The sequence below is a fragment of the Cariama cristata genome, unplaced genomic scaffold (genome assembly GCF_000690535.1).
Source record: "Cariama cristata isolate BGI_N322 unplaced genomic scaffold, ASM69053v1 scaffold43964, whole genome shotgun sequence".
NCBI classification, from domain to species: domain Eukaryota; kingdom Metazoa; phylum Chordata; class Aves; order Cariamiformes; family Cariamidae; genus Cariama; species Cariama cristata.
In genome coordinates, this window is record NW_009613425.1 from 64,290 (window position 1) to 84,666 (window position 20,377).

Genomic DNA, 20,377 nt, shown 5'->3' on the forward strand with positions numbered 1-20,377 from the left:
TTCACTTGAGCTTTTGACCCCTTCCAAAAGAGCAGGAAGAGGCAGATCACTTGATAAATATGAGGCACTGAATTGTTTAACTATTTCTTGTAGACATTAATGAATGCGTAACAGATACACACACCTGCCAGCGGAGAGAGCACTGCGTCAACACAATGGGGTCATTCAAATGTCTCCAGGAATTGAGCTGTCAGCCAGGTTATGAACTCAGGGATGGAGAATGTGTTGGTAAGACAAGTGTTTTTCAGCTGTTGCAATTGCTGTTATCAAAAAGAGATTTGATAAGGAAAGGAAAGGGATTGCAAAGCATTTTATTGTTGCTGGTCTGTGATATCAGGGTTGTAACTGAAAAAGGCTTATCATCATGGAAATGTTTGGCTTCATAAGCCCCTTCTGTACATTCACTTATTTGAAATAGTTTCCAGCGATAGCTATAAATTATTTGGAAAATGGATGAAACCTTATGAATTAGGATTTGCCCTGTTTTTAAGGCATTAGAGAGAGATCTCACTGGTGGAGGAATTATTATGCTCCTCTGCCTAGCTCTGCTTTACTCTGAAGGGGCTGATACTGTTTGCTGTTGAACACTGAATCACAGCCTGAATGGATCATGGGGCTGACTCAGTCCAGTCCTTCCTGTGTTTAGGAGGGCTGTCTGTATTTGTTTACATTTAGAAAGGTCATGGGGTTAAGCAGTTATTCTTCATCTCCCCTTCCTTGGTCTATATAGAGGTCTAATGGAGAAGCTAACCTCCGTAGTCATAGCATAGCAGAAGTTGCTCTCCAGCACAGGAGTATGCAAGAGACACAAGTTCCCTGCCTTCCAGGGCAAAAGTCAGTGTTATTTACTCCTAAATTTTTTACACAAAGAGTTTCCTGACAGCTGGAGTAAGAGATGCCTAAGGAAAGAACTTAGCTCTTGACGTATAAAGTTATAAAATACAAATGATCAGAAATCTCGCTTTGTATATAGCTGACATAAGTAAACCTTGGTTTACTCGAAGAGGCTGTTCGTGAATGTCTTGCTCTGTTGTCTGATTCTATAGCATTTCTAACATTTGTTGCTAATACAAATTGCTTTCTGGTCTTTATATATATAATCTATCTAGATTATAACATAAAATTTACAAGTTGTTTTAAAGTAGCCTTTAAATTAATGACTTATAATAAAGACTAAAATTTCAGAACTAATCCATGTAAAATTGTCTACAGATAACTATTGAATTTGCAGAGGTTTATGAAATACTCAACTCCACATTGTCTCAGTCTATAAATATGGTAGGAACACTTAGTATAGTACCTTCTGGGAGAATGGTTATGTTCCCTTGTGACCTTAACATTTAAATGATGAGTTAGAATAGAAGGAGAAGTGCCAGCAGTTCTCCCTTGTCTATGTGGAGGAGTGGGGACTTGTCAGTTGTGGAGTTTCCTCCATTTGTCTTCATCTTCTAGTAAAGATGTTCATCACAGGAAGTGTTCACAGGAACCAGTGTATGTTAAAGCAGCATTTGAAAATATTCACAGGAACTGAATTTGGAACATATTTATAGCTGAAGTCTGTTCCTATGTGGGATTTCTTCAACTGGAAAATGGAAGCAATGCCACTATACCAGCTGATCCTTGCAGTTATTCAACACAAATCAATTGGGTATAAGTTCATAAGTTTGAAACTTGCAGGAAGTGTTTTCAGTGTGCCTAGAAAGCAGGCATTAAGTTGGTGAATGTAATTTGAGAAATAATTTCATATACATAATAACAAATTAGAAAGCTGTATTGAGCTCTGTCTGCAGAGTAAGAAAAAAAAGCAAAATTTGTTACTAATATTACTACCTCTCATTCAGATTTTTTTCAGAATAATTTTCAGAGTTGGATAAGTGGTTGTTCTGTGCACTTAAGTACTTATTTATACACACATGTGCCTGTGTACACAGTGAAATCCCAGCCTTGTTCAAGTGAGGTACCCTGTTAGTATCAAATTAGGTAGGTTTCTACCTAGAATTCCTGACGAATATAAGGAATAAGAGACCATTTGGCTTTTGAAAAAGTGTGGTACACTTTTTATTATGTGTACCTTATTCCTAGTTTTAATTTGGGTCTGTAGGATTTTAAAACTATAGATGTTTCAGTATTTGTGGTTTACAAGAGATGCTGTGAACAAGGCAGTAGAGACCTGAATCAAATTTGCTGCAGGACCTGACAAATTCTAAAGCCTATGCTAAAGTGGATGTCCAAGAGCAAACACACCTAAACCTCAGATTTCCCATAGGCAATGTTGGATGTCTAGTTTAAATAATGCTTCCTAACTTTCTTTCTGAGGAGTTAACTAGTCATGAAGACTACTGAAAATGACAGCTTAACTAGTCACAATTTGGTGTTTTGATCTGATTAACAGATATTGATGAATGTGAGAGAGGAACTCATAGTTGTAAAGTAAACTTCGTTTGTCAGAATACAGAAGGATCATTCTACTGTGAGTCAAAGCAACGCTGCATGGATGGATTTTTACAAGACCCTGAGGGAAACTGTGTTGGTAAGTGTGACCTGCAATATGTTTGTAATATGTGCAGCAGCACTGGCCAACTCCTGTTCCTTTTAGCCTGTCAAGGGGTGTATATTGACCAAGTGTAATTCTCCTCAAACCCTGCTGTGAATTTAATTTAAACATTTCTGTCCTTCTAAAGAAATGCATACTTGCATATTGAATTTGAAAGTGTTACCACAGCAGACCTTCATCAGCTTTATCTTTGTAGCACAATAAATTGAAAAGAAGGAAAAGAAGTGACAGCTGGAAGAAAACAGACCAGAAAGGTTAAATAACTTCTCTCACTATTCTAATTCATTTTCTTCACCAGATATTAATGAATGTACATCTCTCCCTGAGCCATGTAAACCAGGATTCAACTGTATCAATACCGTTGGGTCTTACACCTGCCAAAGGAACATGCTGACATGCAGCAGAGGCTACCACTCCAATGAGGAGGGAACCCGATGCATTGGTAAGGTCAGACTTCAGTGTCTGGTCAGGTGCCGTCTCAGAGGAAGAAGTACATTTCAGTTCTAAAAAGAGGTTTTGAGTTACCTCCAGATTCCTAAATGTATTTGAGGAATAGGAATTTGTGGTATGCATTTGCTGTCCAAGCAGCTTGGTGATTTGTTTGCACTACAGGATGCTGCACTGACGTCAGACTGCTGCATGGAGTTCCTCTTGGTACGCTGGGTGACATTGTTTTTGACTGCAGATGGGATTTACTGGCTTCCCTTCTGGACTGAATGTTACTTAGTTACTTTGTCAGTCAAAACCACGATCCTTTGCTATTTTTTACAGTATCTCACTGTAAGTGGTATGATCGGAAGGCATGGGGTGCAGCAAACGAAAAACACTGAGTTTGCGGACTCATGAGAGTAGTACTAAGTGGATGTTTTTTGTAGCGCTATGAATGGTGTTTCCCATACGCATCCAGTTGTGTGTACGTTTAGGACAAATCCTTACTTTCTTTGTGAAAAGAATGTTGAAATATTTGTATAGGCTGGCATGCAGCTTGATACTGATTTGTATTTGTTCCAATGTGTTTATAGAGTTACTGACTGAGAATACGGTATTTCATCTGTTATTAGCATTTGTTCTGTAGATGAACACACTAGGCACAAAAGAATTGAAAGCTTGGTCCTTGGTCCCCAAGGCAAGGCTAGCTATGTATTCTTTAATTCCCTACATTCTGTGTTACATGAAGTAGGAAATCATAAACTGACAGCGGGGGGGGCAGAGGTGGGGGGGGGAAAAGACAAATCAGTATTTTGGTTAGTGATGATATCCTAATTATTTCTACTTACATTCCCTTTGAATAAAAGGAAGGAGCCGTGTTGGTAGCTATTAATTTGGTCATGACTAGCAACTTGTAGTGAAAAATAGTGGTATAGGTAGACTCCATTTCCACATAAATTTCTGCATTCTGCTTTTTGCTCTTTATTATACTCACTCTCTCTTCATGATTATTTTGGTTAGTGATGATATCCTAATTATTTCTACTTACATTCCCTTTGAATAAAAGGAAGGAGCCGTGTTGGTAGCTATTAATTTGGTCATGACTAGCAACTTGTAGTGAAAAATAGTGGTATAGGTAGACTCCATTTCCACATAAATTTCTGCATTCTGCTTTTTGCTCTTTATTATACTCACTCTCTCTTCATGATTTTACCCCCAGGACTATCCAGACCATGCTTGGCCAGTGAGAGGGTGGGGAAGATTTGGATGTAGCAGAAGATGGGGACAGTTGTATGTGTGTAATGGAGGAAATTGAGAAAGCTTCCTAATAGAGCTCTAGGGGGTTGTGTTCTGTAAATTCAGGGCAAAGTAGTGCAGTCTCATTTGCTGACCTATTACATAGCAGCCTGAAATATTTCAACTGTTAGAAAGGGAATGTCAAAAACTCCTGTCTGTCTCAGTTGCTGTAAAGACACAGTTCTTCAGCTGTTTTCAATCAGTCCTGTTTCAGCAAAGTCAACTGGGCTGAGTATGTTTGCACCACCTGAAGTGTGGTGACCCTGAAATTGTTTTTAGTGTTACCACCATGCCAGCGTCTCACAGAGCAGCTCAGAAGTCCTGGCTGTAGTGCTGACAGCCTTCGTTTCCAAACTGTGCTCATGGCTAGGGCAGATTATCTTCTTAAATTTCCAACTTATGATTTATAGAAAGAAACCAGCTTTTTCTCCCCATTTGCTCCTAAAAGAGAGTGACTGTGTGTAAATATGTGACAGAGGAGGAAATTGCCATTATTCATACAGCATTTATATCTTTAAAACATGATGAGACAACACAATGCATTGTAATTACTGATGATACTTTGTCTCTACTTTACATGGTTGACAATGCTTTTAAGGAGCAGGTATAAGGAAGCTTCTCTAGTTAGATTTTTGGGAAAGCAAATGTTTAATGTTAATTGGTGATTTCTCTGTCTTTGCTGTGTGCACTCCATTTGCAGTCTGTATCTTTTGGTATTTTTTTGATATGGCTTTCTTTAACTAGGCAGAGAGGCATGGAGAAGAAAAAAGAAAGGCATATGGTCCCAATTTCCCCTCTCAATGATAAAGACTAGTTTCTTTAAGGCATTACAATAGCTAATTAGATTCCTGATTCAGATTTATTCACAGTAGTAAATACATCATCTGCACATGTTTCTCCAGCAGAACTACACTTGTATGGTCATCTTCTCTGTTTAGAGGATTAATCTCCCTTTAAAATGTTGGTATTTTCTGATTTAGTAAATGAGTTATTAGCAACTACTTCTTACATTTAACTGAAAACTACTGTAAGTATTATGAAATATAGCACACTTCTGATGGTATAATGCCCTAGAACTAATGAAAGTCTGAATGTAATGTAATGGAATATATAATCTTGAACAAACTAATCAAATAGTTACACACATGAATTAATTACAAATAAAACTGCTACTTTACAAATTTCTGTCTGCATTAGAAACTTCCTTGTTTTCATGCTACCTCTGATCTTAAAAGAAAACGAGGAGACAGTGTTTCAGCAGAAATCTATGAGCCTGTCGCGAATTCCTCGCTTGGAAAGTGGCATTCCCTGCCATCCCTAACCCTCATACCAGCAGGGACTGTGTAGGTGGGAATCTGTGCTGGAGTATTGAACAGAGTATTTGTTGGTGCCTCTCATCAGGGTTGATACAATCTCCACTTTTCCAAATCCATGTTTCTATGATAAGTAACTTGCTCTCACTTCCCTATCATTTTCTCAGCCAGTGACTGCTTTCCGGAGCGCTCTCCAAGGCTGTTGTTTAATGAAGAACTGCCCAGAAGCCCTTTGAAATGAAATAGTGCTCAAGTTTGACTTCAAATAGGGCAGTATGGAGAACCTCCAGCCTTAGTCTACCATCTTAATTAATATTACATGAATAGGGATTTGGATTGTAAAAGTAGTTGAAGATGTGAATAATAGGAAGGAAGAAGGCTCTGATGGCTTAGGAAATGGCAGAACTCAGAATACCTGAAGAAATCCAAGTTTCTGAGGGTTAATCAGACTTTTTGATGCTTCGTGTCACAGATGGTAACAGGGACTTTTTAGATACTGATGAGCTATTTAGTCATGTTGCGAGTCTTGTAAATCAGCGTGTATTGAAAACTCTCATCTTCATCTGAGGATTTTTAAAATGAGATTGGAAGTGATGCATGTGAGTGGAGAAGCAACTGATTTGTTGGGACTGGATTTTGGATGAGAGGCCATGAGGAATATCAAAATGTGAGTTGATTGAGAAAAGAAAAAAGATCAACATTGGGAAAGAGCAAAAGGTAGACAGCAGAAGCGAGACTGAAAGGGCAACAGGAGATGAAAATAGCAATTGCTTTAATTGAAGGGATGAGCACAATTTCTGGCTAGTTCATGTTTTGCTTTAAATGGCTTGCTGTGACTCACATAATGGCAGAACATCTGAATAGGGTGTTTAAATGTCATGGTTTGATCAGAATCAAAATGTGTTTACATTGAAATGCAGAATATGCTGGGAAAGCTCCATTACAGTTACCATTTTAAGATAATGTATTGCTTTTCAAAAGTTTGACTTAGACATATGTAAAGCTGACTCTGAGAAGAGCACAGTGGGAAAAGCTGATATTCTTTGTTCTTTCCAGGGGACAACCCTAATAGTTTCTATTCCTGTTATTTAATTATTTTTTTTCTCTTCGTAAACATTGATTTTCAGCAAACTATATTTAAACTAATTGCTTTCTCCGGTTCTGCAGATGTGGATGAATGTCAAACTGGTGTACACCGTTGTGGCGAAGGGCAGATTTGTCATAATCTTCCTGGGGCTTATCGTTGTGACTGCAAGATGGGATATCAGTACGATGCATTCAGCAGAAGCTGCATTGGTATGTAAGACGCAAGATGAGATGAAACGACTGATTGATTGAGCCTTGGACCTCAAGGCAGTATTTAGCACCATTGTAGTGTACAGTTATTAGTTCTGCAATGCAGTGCCTCAAAAGATAATGGAATCACCTCCAAAGCAGCCGTCATTCAGTGCGACCGGCCATTTAGAGCTCTGCCACTCCATGCTGTGATTTCAGAGCAGGTGCCCTTAGTTTGATTTAGCTGCAGGTTATCAATTAAAGTCATCTGCAAAGTGCTTTCCTACTGGTTACGCTTCTGCTGCTGTAGAAATTTATCTTTCTGAAGATTTCACAAATTTCTGCATAAGAAACTATGATACAGCATTTTGTATTTTATCGCTACTGTACACCAGTTAGAGCACAAAGTCAGACGGTGTAAAACCTGAGGTTGCAGCATTTCATGCTCTGCAGATCAATCTCTGACACTTTTAAATATCCTCCTGCATCTGATTTGATGCTTTTGTTTTTACATTGACGGTATATGTGCTTGTTATTCTGGCAGATATAAATGAATGCTGGAACTACCCTGGACGCCTGTGTCAGCACACCTGTGAGAACACCCCTGGGTCCTACCATTGTACTTGTTCTTCTGGTTTCCGCTTGTCTTATGATGGGAAGCATTGTGAAGGTACCAGACATACTTTCCATGAAGAAGAAATTGCAGTGCGAATTAAGGGACTTTAGAGAAGGAGTTGAGGTGAAATATAAATACAGTAAACCCATGATTTATGTGTGCTCAAACTGCAGATATTCAATCGAACACTCAAACTGTCAGATGAGAGCCCACAAGTTTCTCCTCTTTCTTCCTTTCCTTCCAGATGAGAGAAAAGGAGAACATAACAAAGTTAGAATAGGAGACTTTTCGTTCAAATTTTAATAAAGAAGAAACTTGGTAGTCACAAAACTTGAAAAAATGGATTTTGAATTGAATGGAAATTTTTTAAGATCTCCATGATTTTTTTAAGGCAATGATTACATATTTTAATCAACCATAACGTACAAGGTCTGAAACACGTGTTTGCATGTGTATGTGTTTTCATTGGCATATATAGAAATGAAATTCAGGTGCAACAGACATCCTCACACTTCTTGGTATTCTGTCTAGGGAGCAGAAACGTCTTCTTGGGACAAATTAGTCCGTCCTTATTCACTCTGACCAGAAGGATCTGGTAGCTGTTCTCAGAGGCAAGAAATGGTGGAAGTTACTGTTCTGAACCATTGTGGCAATGTCTGTGGGTTTGTTTTTTTGGATACAGATGTGAATGAATGTGATACTAGTCCCTGTAGCCAGGAGTGTGCCAATGTTTACGGTTCCTATCAGTGTTACTGCAGGCAAGGTTTCCAGCTAGCAGAAGATGGGCATTCTTGTAAAGGTAAGGCTGCTGCTTCATCAGGTCAAGTTAAATATGTGTATACTCTTTAACAGTCTGGGCTGTCTAACTCTTTAACAGTGAGTGCTGTCTAACTCTCAGCAGCACCTAATGCTGCAGGTCATGCCTAAGGACGATTGTGAGTTATACCCTGCTGCAGAAGCTGCAAAAGGTGACTCCAGCTATTGGAAAACACAGTTCATTTTCACGCCTCCTCTGTGGGGTTGGAATACACTTGTGTGACCATAGAACTCGTGAGGTTATTGTTTCATGATTGAAAAAATTGGAAAGGAAGATACATTTACCTATATTGATTCAATTAAAGCCTCAACTCAGCCATGGTTGAGTGAAGCCTTGCTCTTACTTCTGCTTGTGGTGGGTGAATGAGGAGTAGAGTGATCAGAATGGAGAAAGGTAGAGTTTTAACTGTTTTCTTGAAGTTACCAATACTGACGCATTGGAGAGTCTCTATTTAAGAAATGCCGAAGAAACCCACATTCTTCCTAGCACAAGGAAGCCCCCAAAGCAATCCTAGAAGAATTACAGAGGTACCAGAGAGAGTTTGTGACACCCAGATGTGCCCTAGAATAATTGTTCTTTTCCACGAGTCCATACTACTTGCACCTAGTATTTTTGAGAGCATGTGTTCATGCATTTCAGAAAGCACCATCAACAGCCCTAGAGCAATGTCAAAGTTTCATGGTTGCATTGTTGTAAATATATTGTTGTATATATTATAAATGCATCAGATAAGTATTTCCTTGTGTTCTACAGCCTCCCTTTTCATATTTCTTTTTTTTCTTATGATTGTAACTGTGGTTTTTTTTTCCCCCCAGATATTGATGAGTGCACACAGAGTGCAGGCATTCTTTGTACTTTCCGCTGTGTGAATGTTCCTGGTAGTTATCAGTGTGCTTGTCCTGAGCAGGGATATACCATGGCAGCAAATGGAAGAACCTGTCGAGGTAATGAGGAGTTTAGAAACTGAAAGGATTATATCATGAAGCTTTAATCCTTGGAATGATCTCGGCCATTATGGTTATTCAGTCAAGTCTCCATGTTTTATATTAGTCACTGTTAAAAACCCAGTATTTGACAAAGTTGCCAAATATTGGTATCTGCAATGTCAGCTTTTTCCTGTGTTAGAAAAAAGTACTGTGGCAACTCAGCTGTCAATACGAGCTAATTGTTTAAATGAATTCCTAAGGGAGCCCACTTCATCATTCAAATTGGGGCACTTGATTACTTGCATGAGCTGTATGTGCACCTTGGCACAGCCGTAAGTGATCTGTCTTTTTTAGAGGTGCCAGATGTAGAAATCTGTGGCTTCATTATGAGTTGCAGTTTCCTGCCCCAGAAAACTGGGAGAGTAAATGTAGGAGCTGTAATGGGGACTTGGACATCCAGAAGTCTGCCACTTAAGCTTAATTATGTTGGCATTAGCCAATGTTAGTGTAAATGACATGTATCCTCTCCACACACACCCCCTTTTCTCCAGAATCATAGAAATGTCTTCTGGGTGTCTGTTGGTTTTCATCTGGTGCACAGCTGTCTGTTTTTGAAGTAAAAATCTCCCATTTCCAAAGGATGTACTGGCTGTGTAATGATGATTGAAGATCTGATTACCTTTACATACTCTACATGCAATCGGTTACACTAACTACCAGGCATTTCCTGCTCTTAGTTTTTCAGGAACCCTTCACATAACTTTTGGTTATCTATCTCCTATGCTTAAATTCTTTCAGTGGTAACAGCAGTGATTTTACACTGTGTAAATCATGAACAGCATGAACATACTTGATCCTGACTTTGGAGCAGAGAAACAGACTAAATGACAATTAAAATATTTTAAAAATATTTTAAAAGATTTTTTTAGATGTGTTTTTAATTATGAATGCAGTTATATCCATGTGCATTTAAATTGTTAGTAAAAGTCACCTTTAGAACACTGCAGCTATAACTCTCCTCAGACTTTGTTTGGTTTCTTTTTTTCCTGCTAAGTCATGAGTGCTGGCATGTTAGTTGCCACCTCTGCCAGCAGAGTTAATAGTCTGAGTCACTACGTTAATTGGCCAGCACAGCTTTCCAAAGCTGGAGGCACCCAGCGTGCTCCAGGCGCTGAAGGTGGAGAAGAAACGTTTGCTACACGGACCTATGGATCACACTTGCATTGTTTGTGTGGTGTGAAATCCTCCCAGCACGCTAACCCTGTGTGGAGAGGGTTCCTATTGTATAGACTAGCCCTGCTAAGTGAGCTATACAGTAAGACTTGGAAAAACTTTTCGAAGTGCTTATGCCACCTGGTACATGCAGCCTCCCTAGAGGGTGAAGTTGGTCTACTTGCAAAACTTAGTGCGTGTGTGTCAGCTCTGTGCATGGCTGGGTAAGCTGGCATTTAGTCAGGCGCTGGAAGTAACCCCCAGGTACATGCCCTTTTTTTGAGCTCTGCAAGTGTGTAGTTACAAGTTTGGGCAGTCTTGTATATTGAGGTCTCTCTGCAAACATGGTCAGAGAAACAGTCTGAATTGATGTCAGCTGGACTAAACTCAAGATTATATTGGTTTCCACCAGCTGAAGATCTGGCCCAATTGCTCATCATCTGACCAGTTCTTAAGAGTTACTGGTGGTACATTCTGTGTGCGCTTTTTTTCAAACAGATGAGTTGTATCTCATGTAATAGCATCTCAACATATGGATCTTTTTGAGAAACTGCCTATGGTATTTTGCAGCACAGCCAAACTGATGAAGTGAGTGCTTTCATGACAGTGATTGAAATATGGAAGGAATTTTCTTTTCACCTAGGGGCACTTCTGAGGATAAGCAAGGGATTTAATTTACTTTGATTCTCTCCTACTTCCTATTGTATACTTTTCTTTGCAAGACTTTTAAACCAGTCAGTTCAGTGTATGACATCAGTTCTCATCCCAGGGGAATGGAGGGAGTGGGAGATTATAGTTTTCCTCTAAGAGTCTCTCCTCTGTGACAATTGGCAGAACTGCAGAGCCCTACACAGTCCACATGGTTTGTCTGTTAGCATTTATTTCATTTTAAAGCCTCCGTGCGTTGTCTAGACATTTGGGAGTACACAATGTGACTGGGAGATCTTTGCCAATATTTTGTGCTCAAGCTGGATCCTTGCTATTGCATCTGGTTTTCAGCATTTTAAAGTCCATGGCTTGAGTTTTGCATATGTATTATTTAGGTAACCACATCTATGCTCTAGGCCACAAAGTGTCTTTCGGTTTTAAATGTTCATTTTTGTCTTCTACTTCTCATTATGGGGAAATATTAATATTTAACTTAATTTTTCAAAAATGTGTCCCTCGTTCTAAAGTGTTGTTCTCAGGTTCCCGTATTTCATAATAGTCTGGTGGAGCTTACATCTCCTGGATCGTACAGCTGTACAGCAGTGGTTACTTTGCTTTGGATTTGCCCCCTGCTTTAATCCAGAGCAACCTTCCTGTATAGATGAATTATTCTCCTGACATAGCCCAGCTTTCTCAATTATCTTTTTAGTTAGTGAGAAGGTTGAGTTGGCTTTTAACGTGGGTTGGTTATATTCTGATGGGATGTTTATTCCTGAGGGATAGGTTTTGCCACAGTAGGCTGTGAATGGCTAATGTGTGGGCAGACACAGGGTGTCCCTCCATCCATTACATGTGTTTGCTCGGGGGAGGGGAAGGCTCCTCTGCAGGCTGCACGGTGGGGCAAGGAATGTTTGTTTGCTTGGGATATGTGGACATTTTACAACCTTGTCCACAAAGAAGGAGCCATTGGGATCACACACATTTTATGCAGTGTATGAGTGATTTATAGCAGTGGCCCCCTTTCATCAAGGACTGTCCCTCACACTCGAGTGCTTGCACACACTGTCTACACCATGCACAAGTACGTGCACGTATATGAACAGCATATGAGCACCACGCTTGTTTAGAAACACCTTGCATGACATAGGCTAGCTCTAAGCATGAAACTGTGGTTCAGGGAGTACCAGTGACCTGTGAAGCTGTAAAAATTGGCCCATCACTTTCAGGAAACTATTTTAAAACTATCTTCAATCAGAAGAGCTATGGAAAGCTTATGTGGCGGCTGTGTTGGTTGGCTAGTCTGAGAAGTTTAGAGTTCCACTGCCTTAGACTACTGCTATCTAGTTATTTTATTCTGTTTCCTTTCAGCCTAGTTTATAATATTACTTACAACACATCTCTAACACCTCAGGAGTAAGGGAAAATATGACAACACTGGCAATTCTGTCTAGATGTTCATATTTGGTTTTTATTGCAGTGGGAAGTGGCAAGACAGGAGTATCTTGGGTTTTGAGAACTTTTTTTCCTTCTTGTGTTTATTCTCCACTAAAAGTCAAATGCTGCGTTGCATCAGATATGTTTGGAATGAGAATAGCTAGGTTCACAGGAGTGTGACAATGTTTGCAAAGTATAGGTAAAGAAACAAACTTCTCCTGCAGTAGAAGGCCCCTGGCCATGTGCCGGGTGGCTGCAACTGGCCAAGCTCGCTGCCGAGCAGGGGAAGGACTATCAAACAGCATGAAAAGGATCACAAGCTGCTTGTAGGGAAGAGTGGGCTCCCTTGTTTATTGCACACACTGCCAAGTGGTACTGTTATCTCATTAACTGATAATGTCAAGGAAGGAAATTTTTTTTCTGCAGAAGATATAAGAATTTGAGCAGAATTAGAATCCATGTGGTTTACCCTGTCGCTCCAAATGCCAGCAAGTGTCTGTGCACAGAGATGAATCTGACACACCTCACCTGGATGTGCATTTCACACCCCAGGTGTTTCCTCTGGGCTTCTCACAGTCCTGGTCTTCAGGCAACAGGCACAGGTACTGAAGAGGTAACACACAGCAACTGAGCGGTGAAGACAAGAGCCCTCAGCTTGCAGAAGCGAACCCACAGACTCCTCTCACTTCTCCTGCACATAGAGTCCCATAAGCATATTACAGTCTGTGAATTGTGATTACTTCTTATTTTTGAATTTAGAGTGTCTTTCTCATTGTGTTTCTTCTTATTAGATATCGATGAATGTGCAATAGGAACCCACAACTGTTCAGCTGCAGAGACTTGCTATAACATCCAGGGCAGCTTCCGCTGCCTGTCCTTCGAGTGCCCTTCCAACTACAGAAAAGTATCTGACATGTAAGTATTGCCGCCATCGCAAACAGCGCAAGCAGCCCAGTCCAGTGGCTGTGGATGTTAGGTAGTGCTTTAGTTTGTGGACAGGTTTAAGTGCTCAGAGCTCTAAGAAGATGCTTCGGTAACTGGAGCACATCGACTTTCCCAGTATAGAGTTTCCATCCGTTTTTGCCTCTTCCTTCTTCCAAGCCCTGGAGCCCCCATTTGCCCTCCAACTGCTGCTATCACAGCAGTCATCAGAGCTTGCAGCTCTACTTGCTGCAGCTCTAAAAGGTCTCTGTTTGTAATTAAGTTTTTAAAAAATAAGATCTTCTGTGCTGCATATATCATTGCGATAGCTGCCAGGCTGCTCAGCGCACCAATTTTACAGTGGTTTTGGGGCTCCCTGTTTAATATTCACATTGTAGTTCCTCAGAGAGTGTTGAAACATTGAAGGGGAGCAGGATAATGAACTTGCCAGGCTACAGGGTTCTGGGAATGGCATGCCCCACAGCTCCCAGCTCCTCAGCAGCTAAGGCTTGGGAGCCCCAAAATCTCCCTACCCATTTTCTGCCTCAATGGCTGCCAGTGCTTTAGGAAGCCATATTTAGTTGCTTATGACTTAAAACATACTTTTCCTGCCTTATAGGACTGAGCAGCTTTGCAAGTTGAGGAGCTTGTTTCCCATTCCCATGTTTTAGCTACCTTTTAAAGTGCCTTTGTTCTTATTTTCTTGGAGCATTGTCCCAGGCTTGTGCTGTCACTGATAAATCACAGACTCCTCTTCCAAGCTCTGTGCTGCTTGCAGCATGACTGGCTCTTTCCTCATTGTGAAACTTCCCAACACAGCTCCCCATGTCCATGATCATTTTCTTACACTATTGTAGTCTGACAGTTATATCATTTACAAGTGCTTTATGGGCACTGTAGAAGCAGAAGAAACAGATGGTAATTACACAGCTGAAGTTTGGGACTCCTGTTTATCTAATATTTTCAATACTCTGAAATAGATATATTTTTAGCTGTTATTACGTGGACACTGAATGTGCTTCATTTCTTATCTCTTAGGAGGTGTGAACGAATCAGTTGTTTTAATTATCTGGACTGCCAAAATACCCCAGTGCGCATTACCTATTACCAGCTGAACTTCCAAACCAATATAGTGGTCCCAGCTCATATTTTCCGTATTGGACCATCACCTGCCTATGCTGGAGACAACATAATCCTTACTATCAACAAGGGAAATGAAGAAAACTACTTCAGCACTCGAAGACTGAACTCGTACACGGGCATTGTCTATCTTCAGCGACAAGTGAAAGAGCCTAAAGACTTTTTGTTAGACGTTGAAATGAAACTGTGGCGTCAGGGAACATACACTACTTTTCTTGCCAAAATTTACATTTTCATCACAGCTCATGCATACTGAAGCATGTATTGACATTGGATTTTATTGGTGCTATGCTCTTTAACTGTTCTACCAAAGCTTAATACTGTTGAACTGGCATTTAATGTATCTAGCCTTTATATTATTTTTCTATCATTGCTTTAAACTTTTTTATTGGTTGTGTAAATTAAGTTAATTTTTGTTTTGTTTTGTTTTCTTATGCAATTCTTTACAACATCATTTGACAGTGAACCAAGGAAGGGTTAGAAAGGCAGTACATACATTGTGTTAAATGCTGGAACCTTTTCTTAGAAATTAGTTTTAGGTTTAGTCACATCTGCAGGGTATTGCACTAGAGAGGAAAGATGATCACTTGGGAGTATTGGTTTTTTGCCACTAAGGGAAAAACCTTGAGCAATTTCTCTTTATTACACAAACCTATGGTTTGGCTTAGCCACTGGCTTCACTGAGGTTTCTCTATTGTGAGGTGCTGTGTTGAAGGCCGTACATGTACGCTGATGGTTAGCTCACCTCATATTACTGGTTTATTTTCCTCCTTCCAACTTTCATAATATGTTGCCTAAAAATACATATAAATAAAAGGAAACTCCACCAGTAAAAAAGCCTATGAATGAGTCTTGCTTTAGTAGGACTACTCATATGCTACATATTTGCAAGACCAAGGCCTTAAGAAAATGTCATGCTTTAGGGTAAAAGCTCACATTGCCATTTTTAGTAGTTGTCTTTATAGGTGCTGGGACTCCTCTCTATACAAACTCATTCTGTTTAGGTAACTATAAGTCCAGATTAGATGCTTTATAATTCTTAAAGGAATGTCCAAGAGGAAACATGGAAATAATGAAATAATCACTGCTCCTTATTTTAAAGCTTGGGTGTGCCACTGAGGAATCCCTTGCAATTTTAAGTAAATAAAAAGGGGAGTTGCTTCTCTTCTTCAGGGAAATTACTTCAGTTGTGTCACTAAATGGCGCAGAGGAAAATGCCAGTTAAATTGGTGGTTTATATTATGCCATTCAGAAAATAGTGTAACCAAACTTTTGAGCCTAGATTTCCTCTAGTTCTACAGGAAACTGGATGAGGTCCAAAGTTGAAGTCCAGATGTGGCAAAGCATAGTATAATGGAAGTATTTGTTAGAATTTAGAAATTAATATCTGAACTTCTTTATGGCTGTTTTCTTTTTTTTTGTCCCAAAAAAGCAAAAAAAGCTCCAGTGTTGAAATTTTCTGAGCTTCCTTTGTTCCAGCTATAATTATTCTGCAAAATGTTTTAAAGGAAAAACATAGCTACAATTATATTGATGTTTACTAGACTGCGGTTTAATAATCATAGAATCATAGAATACCAGGTGGGAAGGGACCTCAAGGATCATCTGGTCCAACCTTTCTTGGCAAAATAATAATCTGTTCTTTTCTACAGTCGATGGTATTTTGACCAGTGTGTATACAAAATAAAATGGAGAAATCAAATCTTATGGCTTTTTATGCCATAATCAACAATTTCATTATATTGTAAAATATTTGTTTGAACTGCATCTTAAAATCTTGTAAACACCACCTCTACGGTGAGAGGGGAAGTGTTCTATATTCACTATATCCCAAAGCCAATTTCTATCACTTCAAGTCACTTCTTTAATTTGGACTTGCTTATTGATAATAAAGTGCAAATCTTTCCATATCTGGTATCATAAAGACCCATTACCAGGGAAAAATTATTGCTATTCCCCAGCTGTAAAATATGGGATATCTGTGAGTTTGCATACATCAAGCTTTTCTTTGTTTTTTCTATAAAAATCATTTTGTAAAAGTGATATTCTTCCATCCATCTTTTGTTTTCCATAGTTAACAGTTTCATAAGCATTTAGCAGGGAAGTGCCAACTGAGAAACACATGTTTATGCAATTTGCTATTTCAATTAATATATATCTTACAGCCACAGGCCTGGCAAGATGAAGAGGCAGCTGCAGCAATGAGTAGGAGAGTGTTTCAGATCCGTTATGCGGTATACATGTTAAGTGGCCATACATTTCTCTATGCCCCAGTGGGGCACATCAAGAGTCACCGAAAACCAGAGTTTTCCATCAGCATTAGTATTTGATTGAGTGTAAATGATATTCAAGCCTCGACAATCTTTCTTGTCAAAGAAGAAACAGACAAGCCATTCATTACTTGGAGACCTTTTGCTGACTAAACCAGCCATAGTCAATCATATTAAGGATCTGGCAGTTTGTAACACCAACTTTTCATTTTCTAGACAGGTAATTGATGAAGAAGGTTTTAGGGAAGGCTATGTTATAAAAAACAAGTCTTCATCGGCACTGTGTCCAGTAGGCATTCTAAAATGTTAGAAATAGAATAGTTGCTCAGTGCAACTGGTCAAAGCAAAGGAAAGGCTTACAGTAGATAATTTCACGTTCTTCTGTTCCCAAAATAACTGAAGGAATCTTTTACCTCTTACCAACACAAAGCGTATGCCCTGTCAGTTTTAGTAGGGGCTGCAATGCAGGGACAGTTAGCACTGAATCCTTTGCTTATTCTTAGGACAGTGATTGTGACTGAACTTGAACAGACTCATCCACCAAAGACCCACTGACCAGCAAGGATGTGCTTTCACTGGGTCGCAATGGCTTTGGACTGGAATTTTCGTTTCGTTCAACTGGTCTAGGTCATAGAAGGCCCATTTCTCATCTTCAGTAATGCTCCTTCCACTTTATTTGGCTGGGTAACTTAGACAAAGAATGAGAGCGTGTATTCGTGTACACAAAATAGGTCTCAGTGAAAAGAGTTCAGGCCTGGACTGTACCTTTACAGTCTCTTATACTTTCTTCAAACAGCAATAGCTTTCCTGAATTCTCTCATGAACAGCCATATTTTTAATTTTTTTTTCTTTCTCCATTTCTAATAAGTGAGTTAAGAAACTTTTATTTATTCCCTGAGCTTCTTCATGGCCCACTCCCCCTTTGCCTGGTTGAGGTGAATTAAGAACAGCTACCAAAGAATTAGGCAAGCTGATAAATAATGAGAAAGACAACAGCTGCAAACCTGATAAAAAATTATAGCAGATGTGGGGCATATGATTATATATGTGCAAAAACTCAGATTATCAGTATGCTCCCAAAGTTGGAAACGGCATTTATGTGACTTGTCTGAACAATGCATGTTCTGCTTAGCTTTGCAGGTTACTTACTCCTGCCTTGGTGAAATCTGACCTCTCTGTGCTTGGCTGTTGTATTCCTTGGGAGATCCAGTGATCCCAGAGACTGAGGAAGATCAAGTGTGTCACTGGAAGGATGAAGAAATGAAAAGCTGAGTGTTTGCTGGAAATTTGATTCGTCTATTACATAACAAAACATCAGGTTTTCTTTTGACTGGAATTTACGTAATGTATAGTTGAAACAGTGGTAGATGGCTGAGAAAGATATTTTTATCTAGTATTTTGAATTGTTTCCTTTCTGCACGAGGGAGGAAGTATTTTGCAATCTCCTTATAGGTGAAAAAATACACATATGTGGATTACTGCAGGTGCTGACTAGTCTGTCCTAGCATTTCTCTGGGAGCCTGATGTAGAGAAAAGGCATCGAAGTGCTCAGCTTGGGCCTTACTCCTTCTCCTCACCTGTCGCAAGAGAGTATGCTGTTAACTGTAATGAGCCAAAATTCTTCTATTAGTTCCAAGATCCCACAAACAGAACTTCATTCACTTTTATTTTTCTTCTCCTTTGTATCAGTTATTCCTCAATCGAGTGATTAGACTAATCTAGTCTAATCACTCAGTCTAGTGATACAGAAGCAGATTTCAAAGTTATGGATTTTATGGTTTGGATCATCTTTTGAGGTTAAAGCTGTAATGAGGGGCATACTACAATAATGGCTTTAACATCAGAGCATAAGATAGTCTCCTCTGCAAAAGTCCCACTCAAAATGCCTCTATCAGCACAAGTATTGGTATTTCAGAGAGCAGGGGACAAGCTGAGCCACCTCCTTACCCCTCTTCGCTTAGGGGGGGTTGCTCCTCAAGGAGGCTGCTCCCTTGCAGACATGCTTCACCAGAGAAAGTGAAAGCAGGAGGTGAGTGTGCTGCCCTCCTGTAGACCCTGCCTCAGCCCTGGGGAGCAGGGGGACATGATGAAGGTAATCGGCTGCTATCCTGCCTCCCAGCTGGCAGAGCTTTGCAGAGGGTCAGCACCTGGCAGCACTCAGCTTTTGGGTGAAGCTAGGGCACTGGAGAGGCACCATTTCTCCTCTGCACCCACTGGTTCAATGCTTGTGCTTGCACTTTTGCTCGCTCACCCAGCCTTGGGGCTGTAGTGTTCTGAAAAATGCCGCTCTTCACAGTCCAGCCAGAAGCAAGAGTGCTGAAAACAGCATATCCAGGATGGAAAGCAGAGAAGAACAATAAAATCAAACAACAAAACTGAAGTAAGATTTTGCAGTTCTCTGGTACTGTGATAGGTGGTTATGGTGCTGAGTTTGGGTTTATGTGTGGTCCTTGGGTAAAGTCTTGAGTATGTGATTAAAATTGGTGTCCTCTGTGGGTGGGTAAGTTTTGTACTTCCCCTCAGACTTTGCAGGGTGAGGAGTTGCTTTCGTCTGGTTTGCAGGATGCAGGGAATCTGTTGCATATTCTTTGTCTTCCTCCTTATTTCTGTCGCTTGTGTGAGAGGCTCTGGCTGTTCTTCACCATTCATTTTTCTTCTTTTTTTTTTTTTTTCCTTCTTTCTTCATCTTTCCATTGCATCCACCCATGCCATGAGGAAGAGAAAGTTCCAGCCAGGGAGAATTAGGATTCTGGAGTAAAAATAGATTTTAAGGTTAAATAAAAAATATCTTCTCACTGTCAGTGTTCTCTGCATCACAGAGACATTCATTTTGAAGTGGCTATTGAAAACCAGGATTTAATTATATCCAGTTTCAGTGATGTGAAGCTGAAGTTACAAAATTGAGCCTTTTGTTTTATAAAACACAATTCTTTCTCTTCATGTTCTCTACAAACAGCAGTCAATGTGTAGGACTGTTCCAGAGCTTTGGAGCCCTTTTCAATAAGCTTCACCCTTCACCAGCAGCAGGCCTGCTCAGTGTCACTCCTTGTCCTCAGGCTGCCCCATGCTCTCTTCTTGTTGCTGCTGGCAGTGTGGGAGTAGTAGAATGTCTCGAGTTGGAAGGGACCCGTAAGGATCATCAAATCCAGCTCCCAAAGAAGAATGGCTTCTTCCAGCTGCACCGCAATGCAGAGGTTTGCTCAGCCCAGGGTGCTTTCCAGGGAAGACGGTGACATTGACTTCCCGTGAGCTGAGGCTGCCGTTATAGCAGGGCTAAAGATTCTAACATCTGCTGTGGATTTTCTTTTTTGAGCTGGGGTTGGAGAGGAAGAGGATGCTATTGTGGTGCCTTACATACTATGAAGAGAGAGAGAGGAGGAGATCCTTTGTACGTTTGTGAGGCTTCTGTGTAGTAGCCAAGAATTGTGCTAACTGCATAAAATCACAGCAGGATGCTTTAATGCCTTGGAGGTTGGGATGGTGTAATGGTAATGGTGGGCTGGAAGAATTGCACTGGAGATGCAGG

General features: G+C 40.1%; 1 protein-coding gene across 1 annotated transcript in view; it reads left to right on the forward strand.

Moving 5' to 3' along the window:
* Positions 1–15,151, forward strand: part of FBLN2 (fibulin 2) — a 78,510-nt gene extending 63,359 nt beyond the window's left edge. Inside the window, exons 8-16 of the mRNA XM_009699010.1 lie at positions 94–228; positions 2,393–2,530; positions 2,853–2,996; positions 6,760–6,888; positions 7,412–7,537; positions 8,166–8,282; positions 9,116–9,244; positions 13,312–13,435; positions 14,480–15,151. Of these exons, the coding sequence (XP_009697312.1) occupies positions 94–228; positions 2,393–2,530; positions 2,853–2,996; positions 6,760–6,888; positions 7,412–7,537; positions 8,166–8,282; positions 9,116–9,244; positions 13,312–13,435; positions 14,480–14,837 (1,400 nt within the window). The 3' untranslated portion in view covers positions 14,838–15,151. The remainder of the gene's footprint in view (positions 1–93; positions 229–2,392; positions 2,531–2,852; positions 2,997–6,759; positions 6,889–7,411; positions 7,538–8,165; positions 8,283–9,115; positions 9,245–13,311; positions 13,436–14,479) is intronic.
* Positions 15,152–20,377: the final 5,226 nt, after the last annotated feature.